Below are 12,928 nucleotides of genomic sequence, written 5' to 3'. Positions count from 1 at the left end.
AGATCATTTGAATTTTATATTCCGTTTGCTTGTTTACCAGTCGGTTTTTGAGACACTTAATTAAATTATGAATAAATATTGTACGTCTTATTCGTATTGTCAACTATTTGATAACATTTATACAATGTTATTACCACCTCAATATGCATTTAAGTCAGTAATTCTCGCTCTTTTTGCTTGCAATACTAGCACCTGTGAGAAAATGGGCTAACCGAGCATTGGCGCAGCTAGTTATCTTAAAGAATTGCGAAAATTAATCATTTAATTACGTCACTCAATTACACTCAAAGAAAATTATGTTAGAGTAATATGAGTAAAAGAAGAGTTTCTTCTGGTGTAAAACTTCTAAAACATACTAATTTGTTTAAAACGTATTCATATAGTAACTGGGGGTGACCTAGTGGAAATACGACTGCGGCTATTAGAAAGCCATTAGAAGTAAACCAATTTCTAATGGCTGCACCGGGGTTAAAATCCCATTCGGATTGAATCCTCATAGTGAGAACTGATTATCCATCTACGTGGCATCAGCGAGTCTAGTAAGCCATTTAATGGCCGACGTCACCTAGATGGTCGTTGAGTAAAGATTTATATTTTTGAAGTAATTTAAGAGTATTTATATGACATATAAAATGTACTGAAAATACAAAATAAGCAAAAATGAAAAAAAATCCCATATTTATTCTTTGTGGCCCATTGTCCATGGACTCACAAACACAATTTTCTCTTTGGTAGAATTGGCTCATCGTGGTGCATATGTATTACGCATGATGTTTTCCCATCCGTTAGCAAGCAATACCAATATGAAGCGTGAAAGCTCATGCCACACTTGTCCCATCGGCATTGGGACAAAAGTCTCATCCTGTGCCATTTTCAATGCCCTTTTCCGGAGGTGTGAAAAAATCGGCCAGCAAATAGCACAACGGTGGCGACCGATCTCCGGCTAAACAAACCGATTGATACCCCATCACAAGCACTCACACACCGCGTACAGCTGGCTGCAAAACGGATACAATTTTTGCTTTGCATCGTATCCGCCTCGGACACAAACACACCGGATCGTCATCGAGTGCTATTATGGCATTTTCATCCTGTCGCACTAATCCCGCAGGATGGCTCGAAGAATGCAGACACATCGGACCGTTGATAGTTGCAACTGCATAATGCATCCTGGTACGCGGGCACCTGAACGGCAAATGTGTTTATGCAAACTCGTTTCCTGTGTATTTTGGTCCCCTTGGTTTTCCTTCCTTCTTTTCTATTTACGAGAGCAAACGAAGGCGACTCCCTTTCCTCGAGTCCATTGTTTTACATTTTCCCTAACACCATTAGGTTTTGTTTTCATTTCCCTTATCCAGGTGCGTGCTTTTTCGCCTGATTCTTGCACCATTTCCGGTGAATTGTTTTTCGATATTTCTTACCTTCCATTTTACAACCATGTCAACCCCATTAATGAGATGAATATGAAAAACAAAATGCTCCAGTGGATGCGCAGCAAAAAAACAAAACAAAACAACAACACAAAAAAGGAAAGGTGAAACGGGAATGTACTTTTGCATTCCCGGAACGGCCGAAGGGTCTACGTAAATAAAGCAAATACATTCACCCCATCCCGGTTCCTGAGTAGTCAAGGTTCGACGCGGCGCAGAAAAGGGTTCTCCCCGGAAGGATGAAGAATGAGTGTATTGTTTTGCTCCATAATAATGTTTAGGGACAGGTTAGTGGTCTATTTTAGCGATAATTTGTAGCAAATGCTTAAGGGAGGATGCTTTAGAAGGTATTATTGAAAATCAAAAAGACACAAAAACACCCTTTAGATGCAAAATTAGTTAAAAGTTGCAAGGCGATAATTTAACAAAGTACTATAACTTTTTTTTTTGTTTCATAATGACGGTCAGGTCCTATTTCTTGAGTACTTTAACAATTAAGATTACTTTAACACTTGAAAAAACAAACAAAAATCATGCAAACGGTACGAAAACGGACTGAAAAAATTATGAAAGGCATACACAAAAATTGCAAATTAAAATTAATATTATCAAGTTGAATAATTGGAAACAGGAAGGAGCTAAACCGGTAATCTTCTGTTACATTACTTTCAAGTACATACACAAAAATTCAACAGTCTTATCAGCTGATTTTTCACAGCTATGCCCAAAACAGTCAAGGCTCTAGAGGTGATGATTTTGTTTAAACTATAAGGCTTATCATTGGATTCTTCCAATTCCCAAACTGTATAAGTTCTTGATGTAAAGGTCAATGCCATTTTGACGGATTTATCATTGACTCTGTCTGGTCGGAGCATTCGTTAAAAGTTTAAACGGTGGTAAAAATTCTTGACAAGACGAACATTATTTTACAAAACTGATCATCTATTGCAAAGAATAAATCGTCCCTTCGACCCATACACAAAATGGGCAGCTAACAGTCCTTATAAACAATATTTTAACATCCAGTGGACGCTTCATGAATTGCAGGGACTTACAGATGAATCCAGCACCAGTCAATGATTTTTTTTGCAGAAGCCTCTATTGAAGACTACTTTTATTTAAGGCGGTATAGCAACTAATCACTAAGGTTCAGAATACCATGGCCATGGTTAAAGTGCCAGGTAGTTGACGAATGACTTATTGAACCATAGAAAGTGCAGAGTTTTATAGTTTATTTCATATGACTTTTCAGTACATATGATATGAAGTTCTTTTTAAAGTAAAGTAAAATTTCTGAACTCTGTGAAACCGAGCAGTGTCTTTTCGCTCCACGGAATTACTGGTTGTACATACTAGAAGAACACTTTTGCAATTTTATTTGTTTTTAACCTCAAGGTTAGTCTACTTTTTAAACAAACAAAGCAGAAATCCTCATCTCCAAAGTTCCGAAAATCAAACTCAAACTCAAGCAAAACTGAATGTGAGTTTTGCTTAAGTCGAGTTGAAAGTCAGAAAGGATCGTACCTGAAAAGCTTCAATTTTTTTCAAACATTTATATTGGTTTCACCATTGGTAAAGTTACATTTACAAATTGGTTTCTTCTTCTTCTTGGCTTAATTACCTCTCATGCCGGCCATCAAAACGGCTTTCTAGACTGCAGAGATACCACGTAGTTGGTTAGTCAGTCCTCACTACGGGGGGACGGTCCGGATGAGATTTGGACCTCGGTCTTGTCGTTTGAAGACCGGTGCCGCTGTCGCCTATACCACCGGGCCGCCCCCGGTGACAAATTAGTTTAAAGCTTGAATAATTCATTCCTTATCTTTCAAAATTCACATCTTATTAAATCTTATTAAATCTAAAAATTCACATGAGGATATTTAAGCAATTTCGATTCATCTCTCCAACATTCTTATCAAACCAAAAATCAAATTGAGCAATACGGCCTGGCCGTCCCTTATGAATAAAAAAAAAAAAAAAAAAAATCAAATTGACTGCGCTTTGGCTATTTTCTTAAAAATAAGATTCTTCATGCCACAACGAAAAACCTTAATCCTCTACATCGTACTCCATACACACATCACAACTCCCCGCCACGTATCGTGCCAAACCGAACAGAGCTCATTAATCAAGCATAGTTGCTTCCACTTCCGGTGGGCCTGCTTTACGACGTTGCCTCCTCTTCATTTAGGCTTTATTTCAAATACTCTGCTCCTTTTTGGTGGGTGTATCGCCTAAATTAAGGAGTTAGAAGCGTCAGCAACATGGCAGTGCTTTCTGATCGTTGCTCATATGTGTGCGTCTGTATGTGATGAGATGATTTCCTGTATCAGTGGTCTACGATGGATAGCAGGAAACCGATAGGCGATATCCTGGCTCGTCTTTCTCCACTTGGCCAGGCTATTTTCACCATTATCCTTCACACGAACCATTAGTGCTTTGTGTTAGCGGAGATGCTTCTTTATTTGGACTGTTCCGGGTGCACGATACAAAACCGCATGAGTCGAAGGACTTGATGCTTTGAGAACGGGAATCGAACGAAGCTAAACAAGACTGCTAAAGCCGCTATTGATTAACCACCCAGCGAGAAAAGATGCCTTCATTATTGGCTTTCGATGAGGACAATCGATAGCCGAGTTTTTTTCGGTATGGATTGTGTTGAGTGAGATTTTCGTTTATTTAATACGTCTCAACAATGAAAAAGTCAAGTCAATTCGTCGTCATAAACGTGGCTCTTGATTTTTTTTTTTTTTTACTTAAACTATTATTCTAAATTCGGTACTTTTAAACTGGTGTGCACATTGAGAAATTCAATTACGATTTTTTATAATAAAGCACCAATTTTAGCCTGAATATCTTCGTATGTTTAACAGTTAATGTCTAAAACTTCTTTCATTGATGATACATCGAAGCCTTATCAGTACTTTCATTCTATTGCTTTTTGTCCTTATTTAATGTCCTGCTCCTTGTGGAAATTCAATAAGACTTCGAGCTTGCCTGTCGCTGGATTCGTTGATTACAGATCACTGAAATAACTATTAAAAATTTATCCTAATCGATAAAGAAGCACCAGAACTTTTATGAGAAACAAAGTAATTTGTAAAATGATAATTCATTTTGTCATCCCCTTTTTCTATAAGTACCTATTTCTAATCGATAAATTATGCTAAAACACACAAGCGCAATCGTTCGGACTAGTTTGGCGAAATGTCTGTCAGCAGCTTTCAGTTCGAACACGCTGATACTCAACCAGTTTCCCACGGGTACAACACATCAATGCTGGAGTCACGCGTGATCGATCGCGGCGTTGCGTTCGGTCGGGTGCGATGCATTGCAATGCGATGCATTTTTACGCAGTGTCTAGCGCATTGCTGTGGTGCCGGTGTGTCTCGCAAATTGCGATACCCGACCCGCCGCTAATGCAATCCTTCTGACAGATTTCCATCCTAGCGCTTTCCACCACTTCAACAACGCACAAAAGAAAAAGAGAAGTAGAGAGCACGTGAGTGAACAGTTCGCGCAAAAAACGCGAGCAGCCATAGTTCGAACTAACGTGAAACCTTTCTGGCCCTTTCGCTGCAAACAGACGTTTGAAGCTTGGTATTGATCTGGGTCAGAACGGACATCGGCCACTAGTGTGCGCGGGAAATTGAGGCCAATGACTAGAAACATGCAAATCATAGTTCCGACACGTCACACGCTCGATGATGCGTTCTAAATCATGCAGGTTGCATTTAGATGGTGCGGGTAAGGGTGTGGAGTTGTGGATTTATAACATGCCGCAACTTAACCTGTTTTTGAAAACTAACCAGACATGGTGGCACGGTGTATTGAGTCGGTTCGGGCCATTTGGGGATTTTGCATATTTTATGAAATGATCCATGAATTGGACGATCCGATATTAACACAATGATGTTGGGCTGGCGGACATTTTACGAGAACGGACAGGAATGGTTATGCTGATGAATTTTGAAGCAGGAAAAGTTGCTGAATTTGTAAGCTCTTGTACTAGAGGTTCAATGTGCAGTTAGCACAAAATAATTCAGATTGTTATGTAAAGAGGACTTTTTAATATCTATGAGTAGTAAGATAATTGAATCTTACTCCACTGGCAAGCATTCCGAAATTAAAAGTTTAATTTTCCTTGATGACGCTTAAGATATTTTTGTTCAATTAATTTATTTTTTATTTATTTTTAAGTATGACCGCTTCCGCCGTATTGTCAACAGGCATGTATTAACAGCTTTCATGAACTAGATTACCAGATAGCTTTGTTCAATTATGGACATTAAAATGGTGGTTCCATATAGGAGTTTTATTTCCTAAGAGATACAAAGAATGCCACCCTCCCTATATTGAACAATGAGGTTCATTCTTATCTTAACGAGTTTCTAGGCCACGCTGGCTATCGAAATGCTAAGTAGACTAGTTGATAGCACGTAGTTGGATAGTCACAACCATCAGAACGATATGGGTGAGATTTGATCCCCAATTCTGCTGTATGGATGTGATGATTTTGTTTAAACTATAAGGCTTATCATTGGATCCTTCTGATTCCCAAATTGTATAAGTTCTTGATGTAAAGGCCAATGCCATTTGACGGATTTATCATTGACTCTGTCTGGTCTGGCATTCGTTTAAAGTTTAAACGGTGGTAAAAATTCTTGACAAGATGAACATTATTTTACAAAACTGATCATCCATTTCAAAGAATAAATCGTCCCTTCGACCCATACACAAAATGAGCAGCTAACAGTGCTTATAAAGAATATTTTAACATCCAGTGAACGCTTCATGAATCGCAAGGACTTACAGATGAATTCAGCACCAGTAAATTTTTTTTGCCGAAGCCTCGATTGAAGACTATTTTTATTTAAGGTGGTATAGCAACTAATCACTAAGGTTCAGAAAACCATGGCCATGGTTAAAGTGCCATATCGTTCTGATGGTTGTGACTATCCAACTACGTGCTATCAACTGCTGTATGGAGACCGGCGCCACTGTCGCCTCTACCAACAGACTACTCCCCGAGGAAAATTTCATTTATAAGTAAATATCCTCTAAATGAAAATTAGTTTATTTTGATAAAGAGCTAAACAACCTTACCAACAAACTAAGAACCTCTGATAACATCAGCAAACAACAATGATTTGCTGTCATGTAACGTACCTAGAAGGTAACGTAAGAAGGTGTAACGTAACTGTAACGACCTGGAAGGTCGTTACGTCAAGAAGAGGAGACAATCAACCCCAAAACCAGTGACAGAGTTATCGATTTAAGACGAATTCCCTGCAGGTTTCAGATATGTCGGAAAAAATAATCTGGTCAAATAAAATATTTGACCTTCCAATGGTATAAGAAGTCACAAAGTTCTATGAATTTGGTGTCCAATCTAATGGCTTAAAATACCCTTTTTTTAGCAAAAAAGTGAAAGAGGCAAATGTATTCGCAGACACTCAAAGCCTCTATAATTAAAAAAAAAAAATGTTTCTTCCATCCTTATTGTATTATCATCCTTATTGCATTGACCACTACTGTAACCTTCTTTTTGATTCTTTGAAAAGACACAAATACTTTTAGAATATCAAACGATGCTAATATTTAACATTGTCTAACCGTCAAGTCTCTAAATAGACAATTGTCCATGTGCAACCCTGCCCGTGTCCATAAAATAAACTCATCAATCCTCCATTATGTTTGACTCACATTCCTAATATGAATTGCAAATGACCTTGAAATTGTTTCGTACCATCCAGGGACCACCACGCACCAATACCCTATCTTTAAGGGAAATTGCAATTTTGCATTTGCATTTGTTTGCTATTGCGAGGCGGACGATGATGCTGAAGATGATAATGCCGATGTCAGCACCAAATGATGGTGGTCCCGATGATATCATAACTGTCTCACGCCCCGTAATCGGCTTTTGCTAAAATATTCCACAAACTTGGGATGCCCGGGAACGACCTTGTTTCTGTAGTTCCGTGGGTGAAGAGTGAAAGCGAAAGGAGTTGTCCGTTTGGTATTTTCTCGATGGGCTGATGGGTATTCATTTTTGCACAATCGATATCCTGTGCTCAGTGTGCACCCAAGTATAGAGTTTTGTAAAAGTATAACTCCGAAAAACGGCTCCAAACCTCCAGGGAAAGTAGGTTTCTAACTATCGATAAATTATTTCCCCTTGATTTAGAGCGCCCGGGTGGATTTTATTTGCCAGCTCGTTAAACCAGTTGCATACCAGTTACTGGGAATGGAAGGCGACTAAACGGAAGTCAAAGCGAAAGCTTATTTGCAAGCAGGAGCTTCTTGCCGGTAGATATATTTATGTAGATATCAATATTTACCATGTGCAGATTGTTGTTGCGAGGTAAAGCAGCACCATCATTATCCTCTTTCACAACGAAAGCACACGAGAGCCTGGTAGTGACATAAATTTATTATCCCGCATGTTGCACAGTACGTCGGTACTTCCGAGAAAAGTTCAACAACCATCGCACAACACCGTGTTTCGTTCGCTGTAAGCATTCTTTACTGCCCCATAGAACGATCACTGCCGAAGGGTGAGGATGAATGGATTGAAAGATTATGATATATGCCATGAATATTTAAAGCACTATGCACCGGTGCACAACTACCACACACCAGATCGAAATCGACTGTTTGATGATGCAGCCCGAAAGTCCAGAAGCTCAGAAAATGGACCACATACTGTTTGTCAGCCCATCCTGCCGATTCACCTTGCCAAGATGGCCAGCACGGCTCTGCTAGCCGTTCACAAATGTGGTCAGACGTCATACCGTAGCGCATAACGAAGTCCCAGCAGGAGCCCTTGCTAAAGGACAATAAAACAACATGCTGCACACTACTTTGTGGCTTTACAAAGCACGATGGATATTGGTTTGGAGGGGTAAAAATGAAAAAAAAAAACACTCCCAACCAAATGATAGAAAGAAAGGCTGATAATAACGAATTCCTCATTATACGGAGCATCACATTCTTCGAGAGTGCATGGCCACAAATATTTAGAGTTATTTTCAAAACCCCATTCAGAAGGTGATTGGTGGCTCCATGCTCCCTCGATGCTTACATTCCCGTTGCTTTCACCGGAATATGTGGCAGCTTTACTTTTATATCATTGTTTATGGACAGTGGAATGAGCAGAAAAGGGATCCCTCTTCAACTTTCTATTACCCGGTACTGACATTGAAATGTTTCTATGAAACTTTTATTGTTTGCCCAGGGTTTCGAATGTATCGATGAGCAGACAATGAAACGATACGATCAGATTTATAGCTGATTATCAAGGGAAGAGTGATTTTTTTACTGAATGGCTGATACGGGTTTTAGAACACAAAAACGCTCTTTGTTTTGTAAGCTTCAGCAACGAGAAATTTTTACGTTTATTAATGGCATAAAATGTTAGATAAAATATTTAAATTGGTAATTCATTTTGGGTCATAGGATGATACTGACTTTTTGTATATTTTAGGAGTCAAAATGAAATATTAATATAAAATATACTCGTAATAGCACCAGCATATTGAATGAAAAAACGATTATATCACCTAACAAACTAGAGAGCTGCTTTTAAATTGCGTGTTTTACGAAACTCCTTTTTTAATATAATAAAACTTAAGAATATCCATTGCCAACAAATTCCTTGGATAAGTCTTTGTAATTTATTAAGACGTCTAATCTTTTAATCCTTGCTTTTTATGCCTCAAATTAATTTCAAACATTTTCCCAAAAAATCATACCACATTTCCCAAGAAATTTAAAACAAACCCTACATTAAAATGGTCTTGCTTGATTGATTTATATTTTACTGTTATTTTGGATCCTCCTTAACAGTGCAAAGTGTCTTTGGATAGTCGGCAAAGCATATCAATATTACCCATCAAGATTTGAAAAAAAAAACAAATCTTACAAGCAATGTTTTATGCTCAAACAAAACCCCAACAGAAACCTTAAAAAACCGGACAAACCGGCAACGCAAAACAATAAAAACGGTAGTCCGTGGCAAAAGTTTTGCAACCGTGAAATTTACGACTGTTGTTGCATGAATTAACTGTACCGCTTTTCCGCCCAATATTGGATTTAGTTGGATGCTAGGTGGGCAAGTTTTTTCCTCCCGTTTCTTTTGCTCTCAGTTTTTCAAGCCATCCCTCGCTCGCTGCCCTATTTGATCGTTTATTGTCTGACATTTGTTACAATCAAGTCATGTCAAAATCACCCCTCCGTGGTATAGTGAGTTGATGCTTTATTTTTTAAAAGTGTAATGTCGCGAAGAATTCCCTGACTTGATATCCTCCTGTATTCCTTCCATCCTTAATACTGATAAAAATCTCCTTTTAAAACACTTTCATGAAACACTTACAAAGATGGCAATACACATTAAACATTGAAAGAAAAAGTTTCAAATCTGATGAGCATACGATATAATTGGAATGAAGATTTTGGTCTTGAATGCATCGATTTTGTGACAGCGCCTATCAATATCATTGGCGGGATGCAATAAGTGTTTCGTAGGCAACCAAATTTTTGCAACCAAATTTTAACAAATGGAAACCAATTGACTGTGAAAATTAAGAAAATAATATTTATTTCTTAACTTAACATTCTCTTAGACATGCTGCTGGCAAAAATTACCGCTAGCAAAAAATCGTGTACGGTGCATCAAGAAATGTATGCAATCAATTAAAACTAATTCGTAAAACCCTTTAAATTATAAAATATTTGTATATTAATTGTTTTCATTTGTCTTTAAAATCTATTGAATTTCTCCTGTCTTCATTCAAAATTCAAAACACTTGATCAAAAGGAAAAAAACCCAAGACTCAGAGCATAACAACATGTGTCTTCGAGTAAAAAATTGATGCGTTCGGTCAAAAAAAGAACTTATCTTTAAAAATTGCTCACTCAGGGGCCACATTTAACGGTAAAAATACTAGTAAGGGGATGAAAAATATAATTACTTGTAAGTACCCATTAACAGTAAAACTTCATCAACCAGAGGTTCAAGACAATGAATAAAACACAGTAAAACACAAATTCATACCTACAACAAAGAACATATTTACAAATTACAATTTACAAAGAATACACTTACAAGCAACATTTCCACACGATAACAAGTGTCTCTGCGTATCGCGATTCGCTAAATCAATGTTCTGTAGTGTATACAAGTGTGTAGTGAGTTTCTTTTACAAAATGTGTAGAAATGTAAATTTTACCGTTCGGCATAAATTGTATTATTTTGCATAATTAATGAGTATCAAGGAGAAAAAAGGTTGAAACTCAATACACATTGTAAAATAGGCTCATTTTCCATACAAATACGTTAACTCAATAGATGATCTTGTAGGTAGCAAATCAATGAAGGGTCGCTACTTGAGTGAAATGCAAATTTTTGCTGTAAAATTATACCGTACTGTGTTAAATGAAAACGTTTCGCCACATTCACTCATATTAGCTCGAAATGTTTTTGTGCTACACATCTCCTACCCTTTGGCTGATTGGCAATCCATTGGTGCATTTTCTGTTTCACTCTAAAACCCTTTCACACAAGCTGTGTTATAAAACCTGAGACATATAGAAATGCTACGTTAAAGCTACCAAAATGCTTCGAAACGATCAACTGAGCCGCTGCTACATTAGCAGCTTGTGATGCGCCGTTTGCGATTGTTTTGTCAGATTTTTGGCAAAAATATTTAAACACTCTTTGCGTTAGTTCGTTCGAATCTCTTTTAACCACTTTCTTTTCTGTTTTTGTCATTTTTGCTCTTGTTTGTTTGTCTTTCTCTTTCTCTCTTTCTCTTTTTCTCTGTTTCCTTTTGTTGTACTTTCATATATCTACTTGTAATACACTTAATCATCATCACCACCTGCATACTGCATAAACAATGCAACTGCAAACCCCTGCGACGGCAAAAACAAAACTTGCGGTTTGACACGTTATTGCGAAAACGCTGCTTTGTGCGCAACCAATATTGCCCAAAACGCCAAACAGGACAGCACGAATCCGAAGTGGAAATCTACGGTAATGTTGTGTACCTCATACTACTTCTACTTCACTTATCTAAACAAACAAAACTAAGAAACGACAGCAACAGGCGCTTCTTTCTAGTGTTTTTTTTTGTTTCTCTTTTTTTTTGTTTTTGCTGCATTACTTTACTTTCGTTTGTGGTTTTTACGTTTTAGTTTCCTTGCTTACATGCTGTCGCTTTTCTAGTTCCACAAGATTCATGTTTTTCACGTTTTCTAGAACCAAAAGCAACAAGTTTCAAGTTTTTCCTTCTAGCTTTTCAAATCTTTCAAACTGCCACTGCTTCATACTTTACAGATATTTTGCAAACAAAAACTTCAACTACTCCATTACTTCTACTAAACTAGAGAGCTTTTCTTGTTGATCATGTTATTCTTCCAATTTTAAAAATCCCCCTTAGAGAAGATTTCCACTAGATTATGTCCCCCATGTACACTAGCTGAGAATCGTCTTTCAAAAATTAATCGTTAGCTCTTAGCTGTCACACCCTTGTTGATGTGTTAATGTGTTTGACTGTTTATATTTGTTAGCTCCCTTTTTCCATTTCATTTGTTACATCTTTTTAGTTAATCTTTTTACTTTACTAAATTGATTTGAAACAAATCTTTAAAAAATTGGTACAAATTGTAATCTTTCTTCATCTCTTTCAAGAATAATTTAAATTATTTCACACACAAGCACACTTGTGGCTTAAACACTGATAACCAAAAATAAACTTACAAATTCCTCTATGCAATAATTGACTGTATTGGATGTGGTTGATTCAATTTGTGAATTTGAGACATGTTGTTACTCAGACAACACCTCCCGGCATGTACTTATGTGTATAGATATGATAGAACATAGAAGAATTTAGATGAAAAATCCTGGTCCTGCATTGCATCCTGGTCACGGCACCAACGAAATAAATCATTTACTATAACATCAAACATGCATGATTCATCGAGCTGTTTGAATAAAACGCTTAGCTTCAACTACAGCAACAAATTAAAAAAGAACAATGAGTCATAATCATCACCACGTGTGTGAGTAACCTGTCCAAAAACACGGGTACGCACAAAAACCCATCAAAAGCACTCGAGGTGCGTTTCATTTTCATAATTGCTTTACATGGCTCATCTCGGTCGGTGCCCTTTAATCGCGGGGAAACCAGTCGGAGCGGTACACACGATGCTGACGTATCTCGCAGGACCTGGCGGTTAAGGTGGTTATGAAAATTAAAAACTCACCACGCTCGTCTTTTGTAGAAGACACATCCATGCGCCAGCAAATGCTGATGAAGGCTAATTTATTTTACATTTCATCATACTTTCTGTACGATGCGGCCTTCTGTCTGTTTTCGTTACGATCTCGTTCTCTGCTGGTTGTGATGGAGAACTCAACTCGATAGAAGTAAAAAAAAGAACGGATCTCTGGTTCTTTGCGCTGCTCCCCTCCTCGTCCAGTGGCATTG

At 37.7% G+C, this 12,928-nt stretch overlaps 1 protein-coding gene across 2 annotated transcripts in view; it reads left to right on the top strand.

Moving 5' to 3' along the window:
* The window catches only part of LOC126561419 (uncharacterized), a 48,621-nt gene that overhangs the window by 22,810 nt on the left and 12,883 nt on the right, over nucleotides 1-12,928 (top strand). The window contains exon 7 of one of the 2 annotated variants that reach the window (XM_050217552.1): nucleotides 11,440-11,469. The exons of the other annotated variant lie outside the window; for it this stretch is intronic. Coding sequence (XP_050073509.1) covers nucleotides 11,440-11,469 — 30 coding nt within the window. The remainder of the gene's footprint in view (nucleotides 1-11,439; nucleotides 11,470-12,928) is intronic. 2 annotated transcript variants of the gene reach the window in all.

This window comes from Anopheles maculipalpis, chromosome 3RL (genome assembly GCF_943734695.1).
Source record: "Anopheles maculipalpis chromosome 3RL, idAnoMacuDA_375_x, whole genome shotgun sequence".
NCBI lineage: Eukaryota > Metazoa > Arthropoda > Insecta > Diptera > Culicidae > Anopheles > Anopheles maculipalpis.
This window is presented reverse-complemented; position numbering and strand designations above follow the sequence as displayed.